Source organism: Mobula birostris, chromosome 24 (assembly GCF_030028105.1).
Source record: "Mobula birostris isolate sMobBir1 chromosome 24, sMobBir1.hap1, whole genome shotgun sequence".
NCBI lineage: Eukaryota > Metazoa > Chordata > Chondrichthyes > Myliobatiformes > Myliobatidae > Mobula > Mobula birostris.
The window spans coordinates 43710910-43735293 of record NC_092393.1 but is presented as its reverse complement, the minus strand read 5'-3'; the positions used below and the strand labels follow the sequence as shown (position 1 = coordinate 43735293).

At 40.2% G+C, this 24384-nt stretch overlaps 1 protein-coding gene across 3 annotated transcripts; it reads left to right on the top strand.

Annotated features, from left to right (window-relative positions):
* Positions 1-9033: 9033 nt before the first annotated feature.
* Positions 9034-20083, top strand: LOC140187046 (retinal rod rhodopsin-sensitive cGMP 3',5'-cyclic phosphodiesterase subunit gamma). 3 transcript variants are annotated; one of them, XM_072241936.1, is made up of 4 exons: positions 9034-9116; positions 12761-13003; positions 13915-13955; positions 18155-20083. In XM_072241936.1, the coding sequence occupies exons 2-4, from the start codon at positions 12798-12800 to the stop codon at positions 18229-18231; spliced, it is 324 nt and encodes a 107-aa protein (XP_072098037.1). In that variant the 5' UTR covers positions 9034-9116; positions 12761-12797; the 3' UTR covers positions 18232-20083. The 3 variants fall into 3 exon arrangements, with proteins under 3 accessions (XP_072098037.1, XP_072098040.1, XP_072098038.1); XM_072241939.1 differs by having other exon boundaries at positions 9037-9116; positions 12755-13003; XM_072241937.1 differs by lacking the exon at positions 9034-9116 and having other exon boundaries at positions 11998-13003.
* The last annotated feature ends 4301 nt before the right edge of the window (positions 20084-24384 follow it).

Here is a 24384-nt window from a genome sequence, read left to right as displayed (position 1 = left end):
ACACAATCGCCTTTATCCAGGGGTCTGTAGGAGGAGCCACAGGAGCAGTCAGCAGAGGGGCGTGTCCAGACAAGTATACATGGTTTACCATAGAAAGTTATCCCACTTCCTTTTGTTTCAATATACTGTATAAGTTCTTCAAGACAGCTTAAAATCTTTAATAAAAAATATAACGAACAAGCTGAGACTCAGTTTCTCCCGAAGTTACTGTTTAAGGTTTCTGCCTGCTGTTCTTCACTACTCGGAACACACACAAAATGCTGGAGGAACTCAGCAGGTCAGGCAGCATCTATGGAGCAGAATTAACCAATTGGCATTTCGGGCTGAGATTTGATCTTGTCCCAAATGTTGTTGGGCCAAAATGTCAACTGTTTATTCCCCTCCATTGGTGCTGCCTAACCTGCTGACATGATGAGTGCGTCGCTCAAGACTTCCAGCATCTGCAGAATCTCTTGTGTGTTCTTCATGTGACCTTGCTGCTCACTCTAGTCCAACGTGGAAAAGAATGTGCAGAGCAATACGTTACACAGTAATCATTCTCAAAAGTGCAAATCACAAGGTGAAGGGTAACATAATGTAAATATTGCAGTTTTGGTCTTGTTTTCTGCCCTGTCCTCTACACTTTCCAGAAATCATTGCTACTTCTGCAGTTGATTCATGGTGCATCTTTCAATGAACAAGATTTATGGATATTTATCTCTCAGTTATCTAAATATGACTGCTTTAACTATCTCCAAAAATGGCCAGGAAATTAAATAGAGGATCTGACAGGATGGCCATTCAATCAAAGGAGTCAAAGATGGCGGCACGCTTGGACACAGTCAAAGGTGTAGTTGTTTGTCCTGTACATCTTTGTTATGATCACAAGTCATTTCTGAATACTAAGAACATCACATATAGCAGGACTATCCTATCAGTAAATTTCTCGATAGCATTGAAGCTGAACTTATTGCGTACCGCTGCTGCGTTGTCTTCTGGACTTGTATACCATTGTGCCGAATGATTGTCTCGGACGATTTTAGTGGGATCGCAAGACCCTGTTAGGTATTAGTGATGTAGTATTCTGCAGGTCCAGTTCACTCGTTCATTGCTGAGACTGAAGGCAGGGGAGCTGCATTGCCTCATATGTGGGAAGGACTAAGTCCAGGTGGCAAGTTCTCCTGTTGCAGCCACCAAGTCGGTGTGGGAGAGCCTCCGTGGAACCTACTAGAATCAATACTGAGTTGAGGCCTGCTCTTCCCATCAGTGCTTGGTGTTTGCTCGGTGCTGCCCTCTGGTGTTCGCTTGGTATTGCTCACTCAGTGGAAGAACAAACCAGACCAGGATTCCAGTCGTGCCACTTGGGGATTTGGCCAATATTATTTTTTTCACTGTGACTGTATGTGCTATTTGTGCTAGGTGCAATGTGCTGTTGATAATGTGTGTTGCACCTTGGCCCCAGAGGAAATTCCAGCATCTGCAGATTTCCTCGTGTTTGCCCAGAGGAATGCTGTAATGTTTGGCTCTATTAATGTATGGTTGAATGGTAGTTAAACCTGAACTTGAATTTGACTGTAGCACGGAATCAAAGCCCTGCAAATGACATTTTATAATTATTTTTATTCAAAGCCCTGCCATCTGACAGCTACAGAAATAGAAAATGTATAATTATCTAGTCGTGTTTGACCTTTGGGTTGCATTTATCTGGATTCAAATGACTATTCAGACTTGACACTCACCTTCCCACACAACCGCCTACACGTTCCCCAATGGGCTGTGTAGGCCCTATTAAATTGGCCAGCCAAACTCAGAAAGAACCCAGTCAGATGTAGCGAGGCAAAACAGCGAGTCTCTCATCCAGCCTACTGCTGAGGCCCTGCCCCTAGAGTAAGGTCTTTGATCAGTAGAAAAGCTGAGAGGCTTTGTTTTTCTAATAGAGCTCCAGTTTTTCTAACAGACTATTAAAGTTGTTGTAAATAATTTTAAGATTAAAGTCATTTATAAGGATTAAAATCATTTAAATAATTCATCATCATCATTATGTGCTATGTCATATGATGTAGACAATCATAGTCCAGACCATGAGTGTTCTTGGCAAATTTTTCTACAGAAGTGGTTTGCCATTGCCTTCTTCTGGGCAGTGTCTTTACATGACAGGTGACCCCAGCCATTATCAATACTCTTCAGAGATTGTCTGCCTAGCAACTTGTGATATAACTTGTGATATGCACCACCTGCTCCCATGGCCTCACGTGACCCTGATCGGGGGTCTAGGCAGATGCTACACCTTGTCCAAGGGTGACCTGCAGGCTAGCAGAGGGAAGGAGAGCCTTACCCCTCCTTTTGTAGAGATGTATCTCTACCCCACCACCTATTAAATAATTAAAAATAGACTATTAAGATTTTAGTTAGATTCTGGGTTCCCTAGCATTTTTGGGTGACTACTTGCATCCTCTTTTGTGATAGAAGAAGTGAAACAAACCAAGTGTGGAGGCTGCAGCAAATGTTACATCGGACAAACTGGGAGAAAACTATCCACAAATGTCCATGGACATCAACTGGCTGTAAAGCAGCTCGACCAACTCTCCCTAGTCACTACCTACAAAGATCGAGAGGGGCACAAATTCGACTGGGCATTAGTGAAAGTCACGACACAAGCAAACACAAGAGAATTCCTAGAAGAGTGGTTTCCCGTGAACAATTCTGTGAAAAACATTGGACCTCAATCCTATTTAAGAGCCGACGCAGGGAAAATTCCAAACCACAACACACAAAGTTTGCCACACAACCAATCAGCAAGGAGACTTCCTCCACACATCAGAATTGAGTTTCTGAAATGACGTTGAATCAGTGGATTGAAAAGCATATAAAAGTCAAGCATTCGGAGGACACACCACAATCAACAGTGCACTGACAATGTCTCCTCACATGGTGATGAAATGTTTGCAAATAAATTGACGAGATTGGAGAACAACCCAACCCAACCATCGACCAGCCGAGCTACGCATCTTCTTAATTATATCTAACCAAAGCAGTTGTTTAATAGTTCTGCAATTTCTCTGTTCTCATCATGAATTCCCGTTTAGAATCAGAATCAGAATCCCTTATTATCGCCAAGTATGTGGACACATACAGGGAATTTGATGCCAGTTTCCCTGAGCTCTGCCCTACAGAAACAAAAAGCAAACAAAACAATAGTGCAAACAATCGTGAATTATATACAATGAGGTATACCAGTGTATGTACAGGTGGACTTGGTTTATAATAGGCTAAAATTCAAGTGTTCATAAGACTGATGGCATACGGAAAGAAACTGTTCTTGTACCTATTTGTCCTGGCATTCAGTGATCTAAAGCGCCTACCAGAAGGAAGGAGTTAGAACAGGTGATGTCCAGGGTGTGATGGGTCTACAATGATGCTGCTTGCTCGCTTCCTGACTCTAGATGCATATAAGTCCTGGATCGAGGGCAGCTTCATCATTTTATCACTGCAGATGACTCCATTCATCTTTTCTTCATGGATATTGTTAGAAGCTTTCAAGGTGAAATTTTACTTTTAGTTTTTATTATATTTTTCTTGAAGGATTACTTTTATTTTCTATTTTGCTTTTTTAATTGATTTCTTTATCCTGATGAAATGAAAGTGCATTTGGAATAGCGGTTCAGTTACAGTGCTATAGTGGGTGATGGTCCATCATTCAAATGTATCACATCAAGAGTACTTGGACTGCAATGGATTTGACTTAACACTCTATGACTACAAATTACAATGGTAGATAGAAAATGCATATCAGAAGGGCAATGTTAAAATACGTATAGGGGATTCCAATACGCAGGCAGATTGGGAAAATCAGGTTGGTGCTGATTTTGGATCCAAGGAGAGAGAATTTGTAGAATGCCTACCAGATGGCTTTTTAGGGCAGCTTGTGGTTAAGCCCACTAGGGGATCAGCTGTTTTGGATTGGGTATTGTGTATAAACTAGATTTGATTAGGGAGTTTAAGGTAAAGGAACCCTTACGAGGCAGTAGAGTTCAACCTGCATCTTGAGAGGGAGAAGCAAAGGTCAAATATATCAGTATTACCGTGGAATAAAGGGAATTACAGAGGCATGACAGAAGAGCCGGTCAAAGTTGATTGCAAGGGGACACTAACAAGGATAACGACAGAGCAGCAATGTCTGGAAGTTTTGGGAGCAATTTGGAAGGCATGGAATAGATACATCCCAAAGAAAAAGTATTCTAAAGGCAAGATGACACAAATATGGTTGATAAGGGTTGACATTTATACTTTATACTTTATTGTCACCAAACAATTGATACTAGAACATACAATCATCACAGCAATATTTGATTCTGCGCTATCTGCTCCCTGGATTACAATTATTAAATATTAAAAATAGTAAAAATTAGTAAATATTAAAAATTTAAATTATAAATCATAAATAGAAAATAGAAAAATGGAAAGTAAGGTAGTGCAAAAAAACCGAGAGGCATGTCCGGATATTTGGAGGGTACGGCCCTGATCCGGGTCAGGATCCGTTCAGCAGACTTATCACAGTTGGAAAGAAGCTGTTCCCAAATCTGGCTGTATGAGTCTTCAAGCTCCTGAGCCTTCTCCCGGAGGGAAGAGGGAAGAAAAGTGTGTTGGCTGGGTGGGTCGTGTCCTTGATTATCTTGGCAGCACTGCTCCGACAGCGTGCGGTGTAAAGTGAGTCCAGGGACAGAAGATTGGTTTGTGTGATGTGCTGGGCTGTGTTTACGATCTTCTGCAGCTTTTTCCGGTCTTGGACAGGACAACTTCCATACCAGGTTGTGATGCACCCTAGAAGAATGCTTTCTACGGTGCATCTATAAAAATTAGTGAGGGTTTTAGGGGACAGGCCAAATTTCTTAAGTTTTTTCAGGAAGTAAAGGTGCTGGTGGGCCTTCTTGGCAGTGAACTCTGCTTGGTTGGACCAAGTCAGGTCATTTGTGATATTGACCCCGAGGAACTTAAAGCTTTTGACCTGTTCCATTTGCACACCACTGATATAAATTGGGTTGTGCGGTCCGCTACTCCTTCTGAAGTCAACAACCAATTCCTTCTTCTGGCTGATGTTGAGGGATAGGTTATTGTCTTCGCACCATGCCACCAGGTTCTTAATTTCCTCTCCGTACTCAAACATCATTACCCAAGATACAGCCTACAATTGTTCTTATATATTGAGTTTGATGGAAATTTGGCTACACAATCGTGGGTGTACAGTGAGTACAGCAGGGGGGTGAGTACACAGCCTTGTGGGGCACCGGTGCTCAGAGTGATTGTAGAGGAGAGCTTGTCCCCTATTTTTACAGCCTGGGTCCTGTCTGTGAGGAAGTTGAAGATCCAGCTGCAGATCTGAGTGTTAAGGCCCAGGTTCCGGAGCTTAGGAATCAGTTTATTTGTGACAAAGCCAGCATAAAAGCAAAAGAGAGGGTAAGTAATATTAGTGGAAAGCTAGAGGATTAGGAAGCTCTTAAAAACCAACAGAAGGCAACTAAAAAGCATAAGTAGAGAAAAGATTAAGTATGAAGGGAACCTAGCCAAAAATATCAAAGAGGATACCAAAAGTTTTTTCAGGTATATATAGAGTAAAACAGAGGCAAGAGTACATATTGGACAGCTAGAAAATGACACTGGAGAGGTAGTAATGGGGGACACGGAAATGGCAGATGAACTGAATAAGTATTTTGTGTCTTCACTGTGGAAGACACTAGCAGTATGCCAGAAGTTCAAAAATGACATGAGACAGAAGTAAGTGCAGTTGCTATTACTAGGGAGTAGGTGCTTAGGAAACTGAAAGGTCTGAACCAGATGGACCACAATGTCACCTGAACCAGATGGACCACAATGCAAGTTTCTGAAAGAGGCAGCTAAAGAGATTGTGGAGGCATCAGTAATGATCTTTCAAGAATCACTAGATTCTGGCATGGTTCCAGAGGACTGGTAAATTGTGAATGTCACTCCGCTCTTCAAGAAAGGAGGCAGGCAGAAAAAAGGGACAGTTAGCCTTACCTCAGTGGTTGTTCAAATCAATTGTTAAGAATGAGGTTTCAGGGTACTTGGAGGCACATGATAAAGTAGGTCAAATTCAGCATGGTTTCCTTATGGGAAAACCTTGCCTGCCAAAACTGTTAGAATTCTTTGAGGAAATAATAAGCTGGATAGGCCAAGGAGAATCGGTGGATGTTCTGTGCTTAGATTTTCAGAAGGTCCTTGATGAGGTGCTGCACATGAGGCTGCTTAGCAAGATGATAGCCCATGGTGTTCCAGGAAAGAGTGCTAGCATGGAGAGAGCATTGGCTGAATGGCAGGAAACAAAGAGTAGGAACAAAGGGAACCTTTCCGTTGGGCACGTGGCCAAGTGATTAAGACGTTCGTCTAGTGACCTGAAGGTCGCTAGTTCGAGCCTCAGCTGTGGCAACGTGTTTTTGCCCTTGAGCAAGGCACTTAACCACACATTGCTCTAGTGTCTGTGCGAGGAGTGGTGCCCCACACAGACTTCCAATTTGCGCCTTGTAAGGCATGAAAATGCCTGACGCAGGCCTATCATGGTCTGAGTCGATGTTCCCTCCTCCCCCTCCCTCCCCTTTCTGATTGGCTGCCGATGACTAGTGTTTCGCAGGGGGTTGGTGTCGGCGCCACTTCTTGTTATGTTGTATGTCAATGATTTGTATGACAGAATTGATGGCTTTGAGGCCAAGTTTATGGATGATATAAAGAATGGTGGATGGAGAGGTTGTGTTGAGGAAGCAGAGAGGTTGTAGAAGGAGTTAGACAGATTAGGAGAATGGGCAAAGAAGTGGCAGATGGAATATAGTGTCGGGAAGTGTACGGTCATGCACTTTGATAGAAGGAACACAAGCATAGACTATTTTCTAAACAGAGAGAAAATTCAAAAATCCAAGGTGCAAAGGGATTTGGGAGTCCTCATGCAGGATCTCCTAAAGGTTAACTTGCAAGTTGAGTTGGTGGTGAGGAAGGTGAATACAGTGTTAGGGTTCATTTTGACTAGGATATAAAAACAAGGATGTAATCCTGAGGCTCTATAAGGAACTAGTGAGGCCTCACTTGGAGTATTGTCACCAGTTTTGGGCCCCTTATCTAAGACAAGATGTGCTGACATTGGAGGGGGTTGAAAGGAAGTTCACGAAAATGATTCCAGGAATGAAAGGCTTATCACATGAGGACCGTTTGCTGGCTCTGAACCTATACTTGCTGGAACTTAGAAGAATGAGGCGGTGATCTCTTTGATCCCTAACGAACGTTGAAAGGCCCAGATAGAGCGGATGTGCAGAGGACGTTTCCTATGGTGGAGGAGTCTAAAACCCAAGGGTACATCCTCAGAACAGTAGGATGCTCATTTAGAACAGAGATGAAGAGGAATTTTTTTACCAGTGGGTGGTAAATCTGTGGAATCTGTTGCCACAGGCAGCTTTGGAGGCCAGGTCGCTGGGTGTATTTAAGGCAGAGGTTGATAAATTATTGATGTCGGGGCATGAGGGGATAAGGGGAGAAGTCAGGAGAATGGGGCTGAGAGGGAAAATGGATCAGCCATGATGAAATGGCAGAAAAGACTCAATGGGCCAAATGGCCTAATTCTGCCCCTATGTATTATAGTCTAATGGACTTGCGTTTGTATCTGCCAAGCAAATACAGCAAATTTACAACTTTCAATCCACTTCAATGGCGAGGGAGTCAGTGAGATTCGATTTTCACGTCCTAGGGAAGATGTAACCCTGACGACACTCTTTAGATGTCTGCGTGTATCATGTAATTGTGCCTTGTTTGAAATTGCTGCGGCATTCATTTATTTATCTATCTATTTGTTTATTTGTTTGTTTGTTTATTTATTGAGATACGGCACAGAATAAGCCCTGCTGCCTAGCAACCCCTGATTTAACCCTAGCCTAATTACGCAGCAGTTTACAATGGCCGATTGACCTAGCGACCGGCTCGCCTTTAGACTATGGGAGGAAACCCACGCATTTACAGGGAGAACGTGAAAACTCCTCACAAGCAGTGGTGGGAAACGAACCCGGGTTGCTGGTACTGTAAAGCATTGCGCTAACCACTACACTACCATGCATTTACAGTACTTGTAAAAAAGAATGCCATTAACATCCCCAGCATCTTGACAACACTCTTCCTGGATGTGGAGAGGATGTTTCCTATGGTGGGAGAGTCTAAGACCAGAGGACACAGCCTCAGAATAAAGGGGTGTCCTTTTAGAACTGAGATGAGGAGGAATTTCTTTAGCCAGAGAACGGTGAATCTGTGGAATTCTTTGCCACAGGCAGCAGTGGAGGTCACATCTTTATGTATACTTAAGGCAAAAGTTAATAGGTTCTTGATTGGTCGGGGCATGAAGGGATATGGGGAGAAGGTAGGAGATTGGGGTTGAGAGGAAAATTGGATCAGCCATGATGAAATGGCGGAGCAGACTCGATGGGCCAAATGGCCTAATTCTACTCCTATATCTTATGGTCTTATATCCTTAAATGGATCTGTAATTTGTTTTCAAGGTTTTTGATGGCATGTCTCAGCCCTATTTAAAGGGTTGATAGGTTCTTGATTAGAAAGGGTGTCAAAGGTTTACGGGGAGAATGGGGTTGAGAGGGATAATAAATCAGCCATGATCAAATGATGGGGAAGACTGAATGGGCTGAGTGGCCTAATTCTGCTCTTATGCCTTATGGTTTTCCAGTTTTGTCTTCTTGGCTCCCCCTCAGTGCAATTTTAATATATTATCCTCTGAAGTTGTTGGCAATTAGATTATACATAAAGCACTAAAAATAAAATACTTTAATGCATTCAGCATTGTTTACTTAAGAAGCTGGAGGAAATAATTTTGTTCGGCAATAAGAAACACAAAAGGTGACATCTCCATTGAGCCTCAGCTTATCTTCATATCAGCTTTCTCTTTGAATAGTGACATCACCAGATTAAAAAGGAGACACTTCTGGCGTCGATATCCTATTATACTCTTCCCTAATAAAAGCTGGTTTCTATCTCAGTGGATCTAGAACTGCGTAGATAGAAGTACAGAAATTCCTACGAGAGCTAGTTAGAGCTCTCGCCTCTCATTGGCGAATGTTCGCCTTTGTCTCCACATAGTGGTAAGTACCTGGTCTTTTAATTCTCAGAAAAGCAGGACCAAAGTATAATAAATTTCACACAGCTAGGTTTCAAACATGAGGAAGTATAAAGCTCAAATTTTTAAAGTTAAAAAATAAAATTTAATATAAAATGATTATATTCTGAACAAGCCAATAAATGAGGAAATGTTAAGAGTAAACCTTGAATTAAGGAAAATCAATAAATATATAAATAGAGGAATTTTATTTGTCTTTGAAAATGTTAATATAACTTTAACTGGTTAATGCAGATCAGATCTTGGAATCAAATCTTATAAGAATCCATTATGTTTACTTAAAGATTGTTTGACTATTTGGTTGTGTTCTATTTATCGTATAGCTGTGTTCATGATTTGGTTTTCCTGTTAGAAATTTTGCATGAAGTTCAGAATGTTAAAAAAATTAAAACTATTTTTACATCACAAAGCAGCGGCAATGATTTAGTCAGTGGAGGAAAGTCTGTGGATAGCAGAGAGGGACATGAAATAATGGCATTAGCATGTGGACATTTTTGTGACCTTTGACATTCGATTTGTACTATTTGTACTACAAACGTTTGTATTTTATGATAAATTGCTCTAATATATGGGGAAAGGTTTCACTTAAGCACATTCCACATTAGCATAACTAATAAAATTAAAGTAATGCCTTTGAAGAGAGAAAAGACATTAATATTTAGGATTTCAATGCAAATATTTTAATATAATTTCTATGAAATCACTAAATGATGTCATGTTAATTCTATCTTACCATAATAATCTTCACAATCAGAACTAATCTTAAAGGAGGCAGATTTCCACACAGTAGAATGCATAAATTAAATACAAAGAACCTAATTAACCTTATATCAACAATGTTTCAGTCAGCATGGATCAGTTTTCATTGCAATTTTATCACCTAGTCTGAAAGCAATCTGTTATAAAGCAGCAACCTTGCATTCTTTTCATATTAAAGACTGATAATTCTGCAACACTTGTCAATGATGCTTGGTAATTTGTTAACAACATTATGGCTGCCTGGTTCCTGAATTATTGCATTTGAATGTAGTATTTATTGTCGAACAAATGCTTTATTAAAATATTTGAAAAATAGCTTTTTGGCAACACTCTAGCATGGGTAATGGAATATTCCTTAACAAAACAGCTTTGTTTGACAATAATTCAAGTTACTAGTAAGGGCGTCAAAGGTTATACAGTACAGGCGAAGGCTGAAGAGTAGGGTTGAGAGGGAAATTAAATGAGCCATGACAAAATGGTGGAGCAGACTCAATGGGCCGAATGGCCTAATTTGCTCCTATGTCTTCTGGTCTTATTGTCTTAATGCTCAACCAATGAAACGCGAACGTTGGGAGAATCTGACACCAGGAGAACATTTTCCCATGGATGATGGAAGCTTAATTTAATATTTTATATGAAAGATGGCACCTCTGGCACTGCTGATCTCCATAGCAACGCATTGAAGTGTGCCCAGTTCCATTAGCGAAGTCCAGTTCCAAAGCCTGACTGACTCCTTTGCATAAGAGGCAGATCTCATAAAGCAGATTGTAACTTTAATTGGATTTGGTAAAGTACACCAAAAGAATAATGTTCTTAAACTACTCGTTGTCCTACCATCTGTCATTAATTATATAGAAAGTGGAAATATAATACATTTCCTAATTAGCCACTGCAAGAATGTCACCCCGAGGGAAAATGTTGTTATAACCAAAAAAAATGCTATAATTATTGGGAATGAGATCATGATCCAAATTCAACATGTATAAGAGAAGTTAAATATTCATAAGCATGCACGCCTAAAGTGAAATGAAGTGTTAAATAAGGTTAATGAGGACCTTTAAGGAAGGTGAGTGAGACTATGGCATCTGCCTTTATTTGAAATGTCGCTTGAGCAGTTCAGCGACTGCAGAAAAGGTAGCTAAGTATCAGGGATTTGTGTGAGTAAGCCTCTTACTGATCTGTTTTTTGCATCAGCAAAAACTCGACTCAACTAATTAATGAAAATGCATTGTTAGTATGTCAGGGATGATTTGACCTTGAAACCCAGTTTCAGAGCTTTCAAAAGATTACCGCTAGCTTTCGTTGCAGCACTCTTCGGAATGAGAATATTACAGCCACAGAAATAAAACCAATTTTATTTAATTAGTTTGCTTTTCCAGAGCTTATCTGCAATTCATTGATATCAATTTATATGAAATAAAACAGCTATATCCGACAATAATTCAAGTTGATAATCTAGCAATAGTTTTTTTTTACAAACCTAGAAAAATGTATGTTGATTTTATAAGTGCATTTATAAAAAAGATAATTCTCCAACAGGGGAAAGTTTGCCCTTCGAGAATTTTTTCAAATGTTTTATAAAGGCTTCAAGTATTTTCTCAAAATCACAAGCAATGATGGTTTAATCTTCATGCAGACTTCCAAACTTGCAGTAGAAAGAGGAATTAAATATTTGGATGATAAAAGTAGAGTGTGACAGAAGGGACTGTAAACTGTGTGTCAATGTCCAGTCTTCCTAAGCTGTAAATGAAATTGAACAATTTACGTCGCAACAGTGACTTTGAACTTTTGATAAACAGTCTGTATCAATTCATTTGCTGACATAGTCCACTGTTTACAGAATACCATTACAAATATCACTGAATGTATACTTGATTTGATAAAGACCACACTATTTGCTTACTATGAATGTAGAGAGCTATTCAGCTCGTCGGATTCATGTAATAAAGCAATTCTCAGTCCCATTCTCCTGATTTTCCTGTATCCTTGCAACTTATTCTCTTTCACATACCATCAACTCCCTTTGATTATTATGTCACCTCATCAAAAGGATAACTTGCAGCAGGAAGTTAACCGATGTTCACACCCTTAGGATGTGGAATGAATCTGCAGTATCTGGTGGAAACCCGTGTGGTTACAGGGAGATTGGGTGGAACTCCACATTGATAGTCCCAAGGTCAGGATCAAACCCAGATCCATTAGTTAGCAGAATTGCTGTGCACAGTGCCAGCAAACTGAAATATTTCACTTTACCACACTAAACGAAAGTTGCAGCTTCCTCTTCTGGGAGAATGTCATAGTGACTCCGTACTCCTTTGAATTATTTTGCAGAACATTTTCACCAAATCACAAAAATTTATAGATTAGGCCATTTGGACCATCATGCCTGTCCTGGTCCCTTGAAAATGCAGAAGCGTTTTGTATCACTTAAGTTCTACATTTCATACTTACATTAAAATGTAAAATGTAACAGTAAGCAACAAATCAAGTGGCAATGTAATTCTAAAATGCTTTGTAATAGTATGTGGTGTGAGATATCATTTCAATCATATCACTGCAATAAAAACTCATTCCTCAAAATCCATCTATAGGCAAACATAGAACATCAGGGGTTAATTCTCTAACAAATTCTTTTCCAAGCCACTGCTCTTCTTAAAACACTTTAGTTCTCAAAATCCTATTACAAGCAAACTACTGAGAATAATCCCATTGGTCCTGTCCTTGTTTCTTGCACCAGGGATTAGGATTAGTTTGAGACAGGTTGCATTGATTGTTCGATAATCTTGGAGATACAAAACGACATTGTTATATTATTAATTGGTTGAGGTTTTGGTTTCTTTTGAGATATAGTACCCTAGTGAAGCGTGGCTGTAGAAGAACATAAACCATGGCAGCCAACCCCTTGGAAATTCAACCAAACCTGAAAGCACAGGAGATGGCTCTGACCCTAGAACCACCGAAACACGTGGGAGAAATTAAATCAGCAACACGAGTAACTGGAGGACCAGCAACTCCTAGGAAAGGACCACCAAAGTTCAAACAGAGGCAAACAAGACAGTTTAAGAGCAAGCCGCCAAAGAAAGGAGTACAAGGGTAAGAGAGAAAGAAGATGTGACATCAGTAAATATTATATTGCGATACACTGGTGGTATTAAGGCTGGACTTAGTTAAGAATTGTAAGGTCATCAAAAACATAAATAATCAAAATCAAAGTAAATTTATTATCAAAATACGCATACGACACCCAGAGATTCTTTTTCATACAGACATTCACAGGAAAATAAAGAAATAGAATGGAATTTTTGAAGAATTATGAAGTAGTGCAAAACAGTATTTTTACATTTTCAACTATCCTGGGATAGTTTTTATTAACACAATATTCTCAACTGAAAACTAAACAATAACAGCTTTCCAGTAAGCATGATAAACGTGCATTTGTCTCCCAACAAGCGCACTTCCATGGAAGTGCAAGGATAGGTTATTTTGCATATGTAGCTGGGTTTTGTTTAAAAAAAACCTTTAGTGGGAGAAAGGAAGTGACTAAAGCAAAATGCCAACAATATTGTTTGATTATGAGTAACATACACAAAATGCTTGAGGAATAAACAATTGACATTTTGGGCTGAACACTACGGAGTGGGAGGACACAAATTTCAGCTTGCAATTGCTTCATGAAATTTGGTTGAGCCTTAGAAGTGGAGCAATTGAGAAATGCACTACCTGGTACATCTGATCCCCAGACCCTACCTGAATCATCACTGCGACAGCATTTTGCCAACACAGTTTATGTCTGGGTAACTGTATTAGGGACAGGGAAACATCGGATGTTTTCCCATCCTGCTGAAGAATGTGCTTGGAATTGGGTTCGACTGAAATGCTTCCCACAGTCAATGACTCGTTGAGTGGTGCTGTTAATGTTTCACCTATGAAGATTGACATGTCAGGTATTTACCCACAATGAGTTTTTTAATGGCTTGTTAAACATTATTTCTTCTCTGCCATAGGTTTGGTGATGACATTCCTGGAATGGAAGGTTTAGGCACAGGTATAGTGACATTATTTGTTAAAACTATATTATTCATTATTTGTGATAATGCTGTGGATTAATCTTGAAAAGCCCACTATTTCATACAATACTTACATCTGATGTTAATATAGACTGGCAACTGCAGATGTACTGTGGTACCAAAGTACAAATAACCCACATTTCAAAATAGAAAACACGTGATATTAATGTATAGCCAACCCCTCATTAGTTCTATCTGTGGTAACAAGACCATAAGACATAGGAGCAGAATTAGGATATTTGGCCCATCTAGTCTGCTCTGCTATTTTATCATGGCTGACCATTTCTCTCTCAACCCCAATCTCCTGCCTTCTCCATGTAACCTTTCATGCCCTGACTAACCAAGAACCTATCAATCTCCACCTTAAATCACCCATTGACCCGACCTCCACAGCCGCCTGTGGAAACGAATTCCCCAGATTCACCACGGGCTAAAGAAATTTCTCCTCATCTCCATCTTAAGTGGATGTCTCTCTACTCTGAGAGTCAGCTTTCTGGTCTTAGACTTCATCACCACAGGAAACATCCTCTCCACATCCACTCTATCTAGGCCTTTTAACATTCCATAGGTTTCAATGAGATCCCCCCTCAAATCTCCATGTCAGCTCATCATTTCTTAAATTAGGGGCTGAAAGCTGCTCACAATATTCCAAGTGAGGCCTCACTAGTGCCCTATAAAGCCTCAATATTATATGTTGGCACGTGGCCAAGTGGTTGAAATGTCGGTCTAGTGATCTGAAGGTCACTAGTTCGAGCCTCAGCTGAGGCAGCGTGCTGTGTCCTTGAGCAAGGCACTTAACCACACATTGCTCTGCGACGACACCGGTGCCAAGCTGTATGGGTCCTAATGCCCTTCCCTTGGACAACATCAGTGGCGTGGAGAGGGGAGACTTGCAGCATGGACAATTGCCGGTCTTCCATACAACATTGCCCAGGCCTGCGCTCTGGAAACCTTCCAAGGTGCAAATCCATGGTCTCATGAGACTAACGGATGCCAATTATATGTTAACATTGCATTTGTATTCCTCACGACTGACTCAGCCTGTAAATTAACCTTGAGGGTATTCTGCACGTTTAAAAAATAGTCTATGCTTTTATTCCCAATGTGCATGACCACACACTTTCCAACATTGTATTCCATCATCTTTGGCCACTCTCCTAATCTGTTTGTCCTGCTACAGCCTCCCTACTTCCTCAACACTACTTGCCCCTCCAGCTGTCTTCATATCTTCTGCAAACGTAGTCTCAAAGCCATCAATTCTGTCCCAACACTGACCCCTGTGGAACACATTCTTTGCCTCCTGCTAGTCAGCCATTGCTCTATCCATGCTAGTATCTTTCCTGTAATACTATGGACTCTTATCTTGTCCATCAGCCTTATGTGCGGCACCTTGTCGAAGGCCTTCTGAAAATCCAAGTACACAACATCCACCTATTCTTCTTTGTCTGTCCTGCTTGTAATTTCCTTACAGAATTCCAACAGATTTGTAAGACAAGATTTTCCCTTAATGAAACCATGCTGACCTTGGCCTATTTTATCACATGCGTCCAAGTACCCTGAAACCATATTCTTAACAACTGACTCCAACATCTTCCCAACCACTGAGGTCAGGCTAATTGGCCTATAGTTTCCTTCTTCTGCTTCCCTCCCTTTTCAAAGAGTGGAGTGACATTTGTAATTTTCCAGTCCTTCAGAACCATGCCAGAGTCCATTGATTTGTGTAAGATCATTATTAATACCTCCACAATCTCTTCAGCCACCTCCTTCAGAACCCTGTGGTGTAGTCCATCTGGTCCAGGTTACTTATCTACCTTCAGATCTTTCAGCTTTCCAAGCACCTTCTGCCTAGAAATAGAACTGCACTCACTTCTGTCCCCTAACACTCTTCTCATATCTAGCATACTGCTAGTGTCTTCCACAGTGGAGATTGATGCATAATACTTGTTAAGTTCGCCTGCCATTTCTTTGTGCCCCATTACTACCTGTCCAGCATCATTTTTCAGTGGCTCAATATCCACTCTCTCCTCTCTTCAACTCTTTATATATCTGAAAATAAACCATTCATATCCTTCTTTATGTTATTGGTTAGCTTACCTTCATATTTCATCTTTTCTCTCCTCATAGCACTTTTAGTTGCCTTCTGGTGTTTTTTAAAAGCTTCCCAATCTTCTTACTTACTCACTGCCCATTATGCTGCCCACATTTAGGGCATCAATGAGGTCCTCCATCTCTGGTGGTGTTCAGGGCTTCCTTCAACATGTCTTGGTTTTCACTACTGTCAGTCATGCAAGTCCTGGGTGGAGACTCAGGAATATCATCGCACTCAGGTGTAGAAGGAAACTTCATTGCTGTTTCTGTAACAATTTTGTTCTACCAGTCAGGGTTGTTAACCCTGAGCTGAACCCCCAAACCTGGAGGAATGGTGGACCACTATTTGTCTGGCCTATCACTCTGGTTCGCATCCCCCTGCCAAATTAGTTTCATTCTGATATGTCCATCCCATTCCCGTTCTGATATGTCTGTCCCATTCCCATTCTGATATGTCAATCCACTGCCTCCTCTACTGTAAAGATGAAGCCACACTCTGGTTGGAGGAACAACACCTTATATTCCATCTGGGTAGCCTCCAACCTGATGGCATGAACATTGACTTCTCAAACTTCCGATAATGCCCCACCTCCCCCTCGTACCCCATCCGTTATTTATTTATATACACACATTCTTTGTCTCTCTCTCCTTTTTCTCCCTCAGTCCCTCTCACTATACCCCTTGCCCATCCTCTGGGTTTTATCTCCCCTCCCCCTTTTCTTTCTCCCTGGGCCTCCTGTCCCATGATCCTCTCATATCCCTTTTGCCAAGCAACTGTCCGACTCTTGGCTCCATCCCTCCCCCTCCTGTCTTCTCCTATCATTTTGGATCTCCCCCTTCCCCTCACACTTTCAAATCTCTTACTAACTCTTCCTTCAGTTAGTCCTGACGAAGGGTCTCGACCTGAAACGTCGACTGCCCCTCTTCCTAGAGATGCTGCCTGGCCTGCTGCGTTCACCAGCAACTTTGATGTGTGTTGCTTGAATTTCCAGCATCTGCAGAATTCCTCGTGTTTTAGTTTAAACCTGGTAAACCTATCACTCTGGTTCTAGTAAACCTGCCTGCAAGGATATTCGTCCCCTTCAGGCTCAGGTATAACCCATCCCTTTTGTACAGCTCATACCTTCCCCAGAAGGGATCCCGATGATCCACAAATCTGTAACCCTGACCCCTGCACCAGCTTCTCAGTCACACATTCACCTGCCAGATCACCCTATTCTTACCCTCACAGGCACGTGGTACAAGCAGCAATCCAGAGATTGCTACCCTCTGCTTATCACCTCCATATCTCTTCACATTAGTGCTTATCACTGAGATGTTAATATGCTTCAGGGCAAAACTTGTTCAGTAACAATTTTTCCCTGCAAACTAATCAAATGGTGTTTTGTATTAATCATTGTAATGACTCTATGCATACAACATTGACAATTAACCAGATGAAATTAAACAACTTTTTTCATGTTAACCAAATGGAGTAAAATTCAATCTACTTGAATTACTCAAGGAGAGCATTTGAAAATATTCACCACAACAGCCTTATAAATGTGCCTTATAAGAACGGTAACAAAGTTTTTGGCTCTAGCCTTTATCTTTGTTGGAACATTGATCAACTGGGGAAAATATTAAACACCTCAATGAAAGTACTAGCCCAGCACTATCATCTGATTTGAGTTAATTCATATGGTTTCCTTCTGATTCTTGTTTAAATGGATTTGAGTTGGCGGATTGATGTTTTTCTTTTATGGAAGCTTGTATGGCGTATAGCTCCGTGGTTGTGCTCCCAATGGGTTTTTTTTCGGTTTTTTTGTTAGCAGGGTTTTCTTTATTTTAGTTAGTAGGGGTTCTTTTTTCCTTCTTTCTTTTTTCAAAACAAAAAATAGTTTTAACACTTTATTTTTTCTTCTTATTATTGATATATTGTTTAACTTTGTTGATCAGTTATTTGGTAATTTAATTCCTCATTGTGCATATTGACATGTTGACTTGATTAATGTTTTTTTTGTTCATCTTCAATAATAATGAAAAAAAGATTTAAAAATGAAAGTATTAGCACAGTTCATGTAACTTGTTGTCTTTTCTTGGTTTGCAGACATCACTGTCATCTGCCCCTGGGAGGCCTTCAGTCACCTGGAACTACACGAACTTGCACAGTATGGTATCATCTGAAAACGGCAATTGTCCCAAAATTCCATGTGCATTGCTACTCTGGTCGATAGAGTTCCAGAACATCCCTGCCCTTCCCCCTTCATTTCACCAGTGGCTTCAGGATCACAAGTGAGGCCAGGCCTCAGAATTGCGGACATGACTGTAAATAATAATACAATAAACTTTCCTATTTAAACTCACAGTTCCTTTTACCATTCTAACAAACAAAAGCAACTATCTTAAATTGACATGTCAACGGTATTGGCTCTCATCTTCAACAAAGCTGAGCACTAGATGCAATACCCAGAAGTGTGTGCGGTGAGCATTTTATATCTATGGCAATATTGAATACGTACTATCATGCTTCCTTTAAATGCATCTCCTCCAAAACAATATGATGGCACATATACAAATTTATTCTGATCACGGTCGATTTTTTTTAAGCGTTGAACTTTGTAGGAGAACTATGTTTTCTGTGATACTGTGAACGTGCAGGGTTGAATTGAAAATTCTTAACTGTTCCTTATTTGTGCATCCTTCTGAATAAGAGCCTCAGCGTACACAATGCACCTCTACTGTGAATATTGAGCAAAGTCATTTTTATCCAATCTTTTGATCTAACTAGTTTCTTGTTGGTCAAAGCTTTGAGTTTTTTTTTCCTGTCTCAAAATGAACCACTCAGGGATGCTTAGAAGTTGTAGTTTGCTGAGAATTGCTTGAACAAGAGTTTGTTGGTGATTTGTTTGTTGCGTGGGTGAATAATTTTAGCATTAACTTGCTATCCTTTATCCAAGTTCCGCATAGAATTTCACTGTCATACAGTACTTTCAATTCATTCATCTGCCTCTTTGTTTTTCTTCATTCATTTGTCATTAAACTTTATCATTTTATCCTCACTGATTGTACTTCCCCGTTCCATTTTCCCTGCTTTTTTCAACAGTCCATTTTATCAACAATATATTTCATTTCTTGTGGGCTTACATTGTTCTTGCTCTGTCATATCATTTCAAGAGCCAGCATCTAACTGATTCCATTCCACTATCTATCCAGAGGATTTCACCGTCATACTTAATATCCAATAAAGTCTCATGATTGCTACGTCAATTCTATCTCTTGGGGCAGTCAACTTCATATCTAGCTGTTGATTTTTTCAATTTCTTCCTTCGACCATCAGTTTTACATTTTCTGATTATTTTAATATCTTGTCTCATATCTTTCCGTCTGTTCTCCCAGTCTTCACTTGGTTCCACTCCAATAAACTCAGAACCCCCTCAACATTTAAACTTTCTCTGATCTCATTTTGAACACTTATTTTTCTGAATAAGTCTATTGTTCTTTGTAAACTTTACTTATTAAGTGCTAAACTGTGGAAAGTGAATGCTCCAATTTGCACTATGTTTTCAGAGCTTTTGTGTTTGATGTTTCTATTTGATACTTACCTTTTCTGTTAATATGCTAATTTTCAATTCTATTATATTTCTATTCCTAACTGTTGTTATACTCTGGATTCTGGATTATTTTTGCAATTTTGGATTATTTTTGCAATTCTCTTGGAGTACATAATTGTATCAAATCCATTAGCTTTACTTTTTAATTTTACCCTCATTTTTTAGGTTAACGTTTTGAAAATATTGCAAATCAATATACCTCATTAAATCTTCCTTCTCTTTGATTGCTGTGTTTTCTTTTTTAACTGATTTGGGTCATTCTGTTCATATAATTCTGTGGAAAAAGCCAACAGAAGGAAGCACATTTGGGGAAAATGCGAAGCATTGTGGGGAATATGATGGAAGTGCGTGATGGTTTGTAATATCTTTAAACCAAAACTTTGTCATCTGGAGATTAGGTTGTTCTCTCTACAATGTGTATCTAATAAAGCTAAAAAAAAAGTAATCAACGTGCAATTTGGTTTCCTTTTGGGGTTTGCACTGAGTCTACGAATTAAATTCCAAACCTTTTTTCTTATTCTAAGCCAGCAGTCCTTGCAGTCTAATTCTAGTACAGGTACTATCAACCCTTCTGTTTAATGGCCTCATCTCTTATGGAAAAGTAGAAGAAAGATCTCAGCTCTCTTCCCCAAGCAACATAGTCAAGGGAATTAGAAACTAAGAGTCAAATATACCTCATGGAAATGGTCCTTGCAGCCTACTGAGCCCACACCAACCACCAATCACCCAGATAAGTCAGCATCACAAGCAAACCACCTCATGGAGACCCCTTCTGAACCAGGTGCAACCCAACCAATTTATACAGGTCACATCTTACCCTGCAAGAGTCACAAGTCCCCCCTCCTACTCTACCCTTTACTGTCCTTTCCTTTGACTTATCCTCCTTTTCCTATAACCCTCAGCACAAACAGTAACCCAGAGTTTATCGTCTTAGAGGCTGTGAAGTTTAATCTGCTACCCAGCTCCCTAAATTCATGTTGGAGGAGACTTCATCTCTCTTTTTACCAATTGTCGTCATTAGGTTGCATCTGGCATTTCCAGTTGGTGGACGATTTCCCTCCACGCTGCTCTGACATTAGAAAATTCATGTTGGAGGACTTCATCTCTCTTTTAACCAAAGTCATTAGACCTCTGGTGATTTGCTCTCCCACTTCGAACTGTCCTGCTACTGTTCCGTTCTGTAACAGCCTTGATCCTAGTCCTGGGGAGGCAACATGCCATTCTAGATTCATATTTACAATTGCGTCAGTGCCTGTCTGTTCTCCACATTCCTGAGTCTCCCACCACTCTACTGCCAATGGTTTCATGTTCTTCCCCTTGTGCAGCTGGGACCCCATGCTGCGAAGGTCTTGGCTCTGGCTGGATTCGTCAGAGATACATACATCACTGACATTTTCCAACATGGAGAAATATCTTTGGAGAGAGTTACACTCTAAGGTTTCTCCTGCCCCCTTTCCTTTTCCTGGTGGTCACTCATTCTTCTGTTGACTGCCTTTCCTTACGCTGTAGGTTGACTACCTCTAGAAATGTGCTATTCACTAGAAATGGAGCTTATGCTGGCCAGACTGGAGACACGTCTCAACAAGGCAGGCATTCAGATCACAAGGAACTCAAACTTCCCACATGCTGTAAGCTGTACAATACAAGAAACTGATCTCACCAGCGATACTTTGAGTTTAGAAAGGGCCTCGATCTCCGTTCCCACATTGTATTTAAAAAAATTAAAAAGTAAAATATAATTGATAAATACCTATTTAACTGGCACCCATGTAACACTGGTCAAACAAAGGCCAGTGTTGAGAGGATCACATTATGCCTGCCTTTTATAGGCTTGAATCTAGTCACAATAAATGAACTATGAATGAAGTTCTATAAAGGGACTCTTTCAAAGTTAGGGAATTGTTCAAAACACTGTTGATGTTGGAAACTTGGAACTCAAACAACAACTAGTCACAGGTCGGTGGTTAGTTTTAAATCTGAAATATATAGATTTTGTTAACCAAAGATATTAAAGAATATGGCAAAAAAGTGTAATGCACTAAACCACAGCCTAGCCATGATCCCATTGGATAGCAGAACAGGGTGAAGAACAAAATTGCTTCCTCCTATTCCCATGTGATAGCACTAAGAGCTACTGAATTGTGGTGAAGGGTAAGAACAAGGAATATAAGCCAACCACTTTGAACAAAATGTACAGTATTCCTACTACTGCATGTAGGCTTATCCTTAAGAGATCAAGTTATTAACAAAAATCCTGACAAGAAAAGTGGACAGCTTCAAACCAGGTAAATTTTATTAAATTTTATTAAAAATTAAATGTAAGGGCTACATGAAGCACAGCTTCAAGAAGGCATCTCTATCATCAGGAAACCCCACCATCCGAGTCATGCCCTCTGCAAACTGCTACTCATGGTACAAAACCCTAAAGTCTCATAGCGGCCAAAGTCTCAAGCTCGCAGCAGCCACTCCGGTGGTGATGTCCGTTATTTGTCAAGTAGGGTGCCGTGCACAATCCTGATTTGATGGAGATGGACGTGAGAGCATGGAGGAACATCTGGTGAAACTTCTAAAATGCCTGCTTTGCTGCTGCTGCTACTGTGTGGTCCAGAATCTCCGGATGAGAAGGCTCCGAGTCCTCGGCTTTGCTTGTTGCTCGGCAACTGGGGCGGGGTCGAAGCGCTTGGCAGAGGATGGTACTCGAGGGGCTGGTCGGAGGCTCGAAGTTTTTGGACGGACTCAGAATCTGCTGCGGTCAGGTGCTTCCAATGGTGATGCATCGGCAAGTTGGCGGCGCTTGGAGGTTCATGGCAGGGAAAGTTCCTCCCTTCTGCTGCCTGCGTGAGATGATGAGTATATCGGGACTTTGAGACTTTTTTTTACTGTGCCCATAGTCTGCTCTTTATCAAATTATGGTATTGCTTTGCACTGTTGTAACTATATGTTATAATTATGTGGTTTTGTCAGCTTTAGTCTTGGTTTGTCCTGTGTTTTGATATCATTCTGGAGGAACGTTGTATCATTTTTCAATGCATGCATTTCTAAATGACAATAAACGAGGACTGAGTGTCCTCATAGTCTAAATCTAAAAATACCACCAGATTCAGAAACCATCAGGTTCTCAAATTAACCTGCACAGCTCTACCCTTACCTCAGTAATGGTGCACAACCATCGACTCATGTTTTTTGCAGTAATGCATTGATTTGCGCAGTCTTTTCACTGTTTTGTGTAACTTATACATAATTTTTGGTCTGTGTGTTGTCTGACCTACATGTTTATGATGCTGCTCCAAGTAAGTTTTTTTTAAATCTACCTATACCTCACTGTACTTTTGTTTTCTGTATGAGAATAAACTTGACTTACCATAAATGACAAATGCCATCAGATACAGTAAAAAAATGAAAACAACTAGGAATTGCATAAATATTTAAAAATGTGACCTGAATCTGTGAAGGTCAAGAGGCTGTTGAATCACAACAACATGTTTAGTCTAGAGGAAAAGGAATTCAAAGTATCGCAAGGAAGAGGAAGCACAAATCAAACAGGTTAATCAGCCGCAAGGGGTTTGCAGAAGAACATGCCAGAGGAAGGATGCCTTGTATCTTTGAGGAGCCAAAGATTCCTAGAAATATTATTGGTGAACATTTGTTTTTCAGACTGAAAGGAAGCGTGCGGCAATGTGTGCTTAAGGCCTGAGGTGGAACAACTGCCTTGTTGATTTACATTAGTGATGTAGACTTGGGTGTATAAGGCAATATTTCAAGGCTTACAGATGATATGAAGTTTAGAAGTTCAATTTAATAAAGAGTGAGCGCAGTGAAAGCAAACTATAAAAAAGGCAAACACGCACAGGATGATATTAAATATAGGCAGACTGTTAATTTAGATGGGATGAATGTTGATATTTAAATGGTGTACATAGAGCCAAGAACAGAGACAACAAATAATTATTTATTCTGTCTGTATTATTTATTTCCATAATCCATAGACATAGGAGCAGAATTAGGCCATTCAGCCCATCAAGCCTGCTCTATCATTCCATCATGGTTGATTAATTATCCCTCAATCCCATTCTCCTGTCTTTTCCCCGTAACCTTTGACAGCATGACTAATCAAGAACATATCACCCTCCACATTAAATATACTCAATGACTTGGCAATGAATTCCACAGATTTGCCCCTCTCTGGTAAAAGAACTACCTCCTCACCTCTATGTGTCTTTTTTTAGGTACTTGCACAGTTTATCTTCGGTTGCATATCGGTTGCTTGTTAGTCTTTGTGTGTCGTTTTTCATAGATCCTATTTTATTTCTTCGTTCTACCGTGAATGGCTGCAAAAAAAAATTAATCTCAGGCTGGTATTTGGTGACATATACAGTGGCATGCAGAAGTTTGGGCACCCCGGTCAAAATTTTTGTAACTGGGAATAGCTAAGCGAGTAAAAGATAAACTGATTTCCAAAAGGCATAAAGTTAAAGATGACACATTTCTTTAATATTTTAAGCAAGAAAACTTTTTTATTTCCATCTTTTACAGTTTTAAGATAACAAAAAAGGAAAAGGGCCCGAAGCAAAAGTTTGGGCAAAAAGTTCTATTTTAACTTCATCAGTCCACAGGACTTGTTTCCAAAATGCCTCAGGCTTGTTCAGATGTTCCTTTGAAGCTTTGAATAGAACTTTTTGGCCACAATGAGCAAAGGTATGTTTGGAGAAAAAAGGGTGCAGAATTT

Coding starts and splice junctions, on each gene's coding strand:
- LOC140187046 (XM_072241936.1), top strand. CDS start 12,798: ATGGCAGCCAACCCCTTGGAAATTCAACCAAACCTGAAAGCACAGGAG. Junction 13,004..13,914: donor CCAAAGAAAGGAGTACAAGG/GTAAGAGAGAAA, acceptor TCTCTGCCATAG/GTTTGGTGATGACATTCCTG. Junction 13,956..18,154: donor AATGGAAGGTTTAGGCACAG/GTATAGTGACAT, acceptor CTTGGTTTGCAG/ACATCACTGTCATCTGCCCC.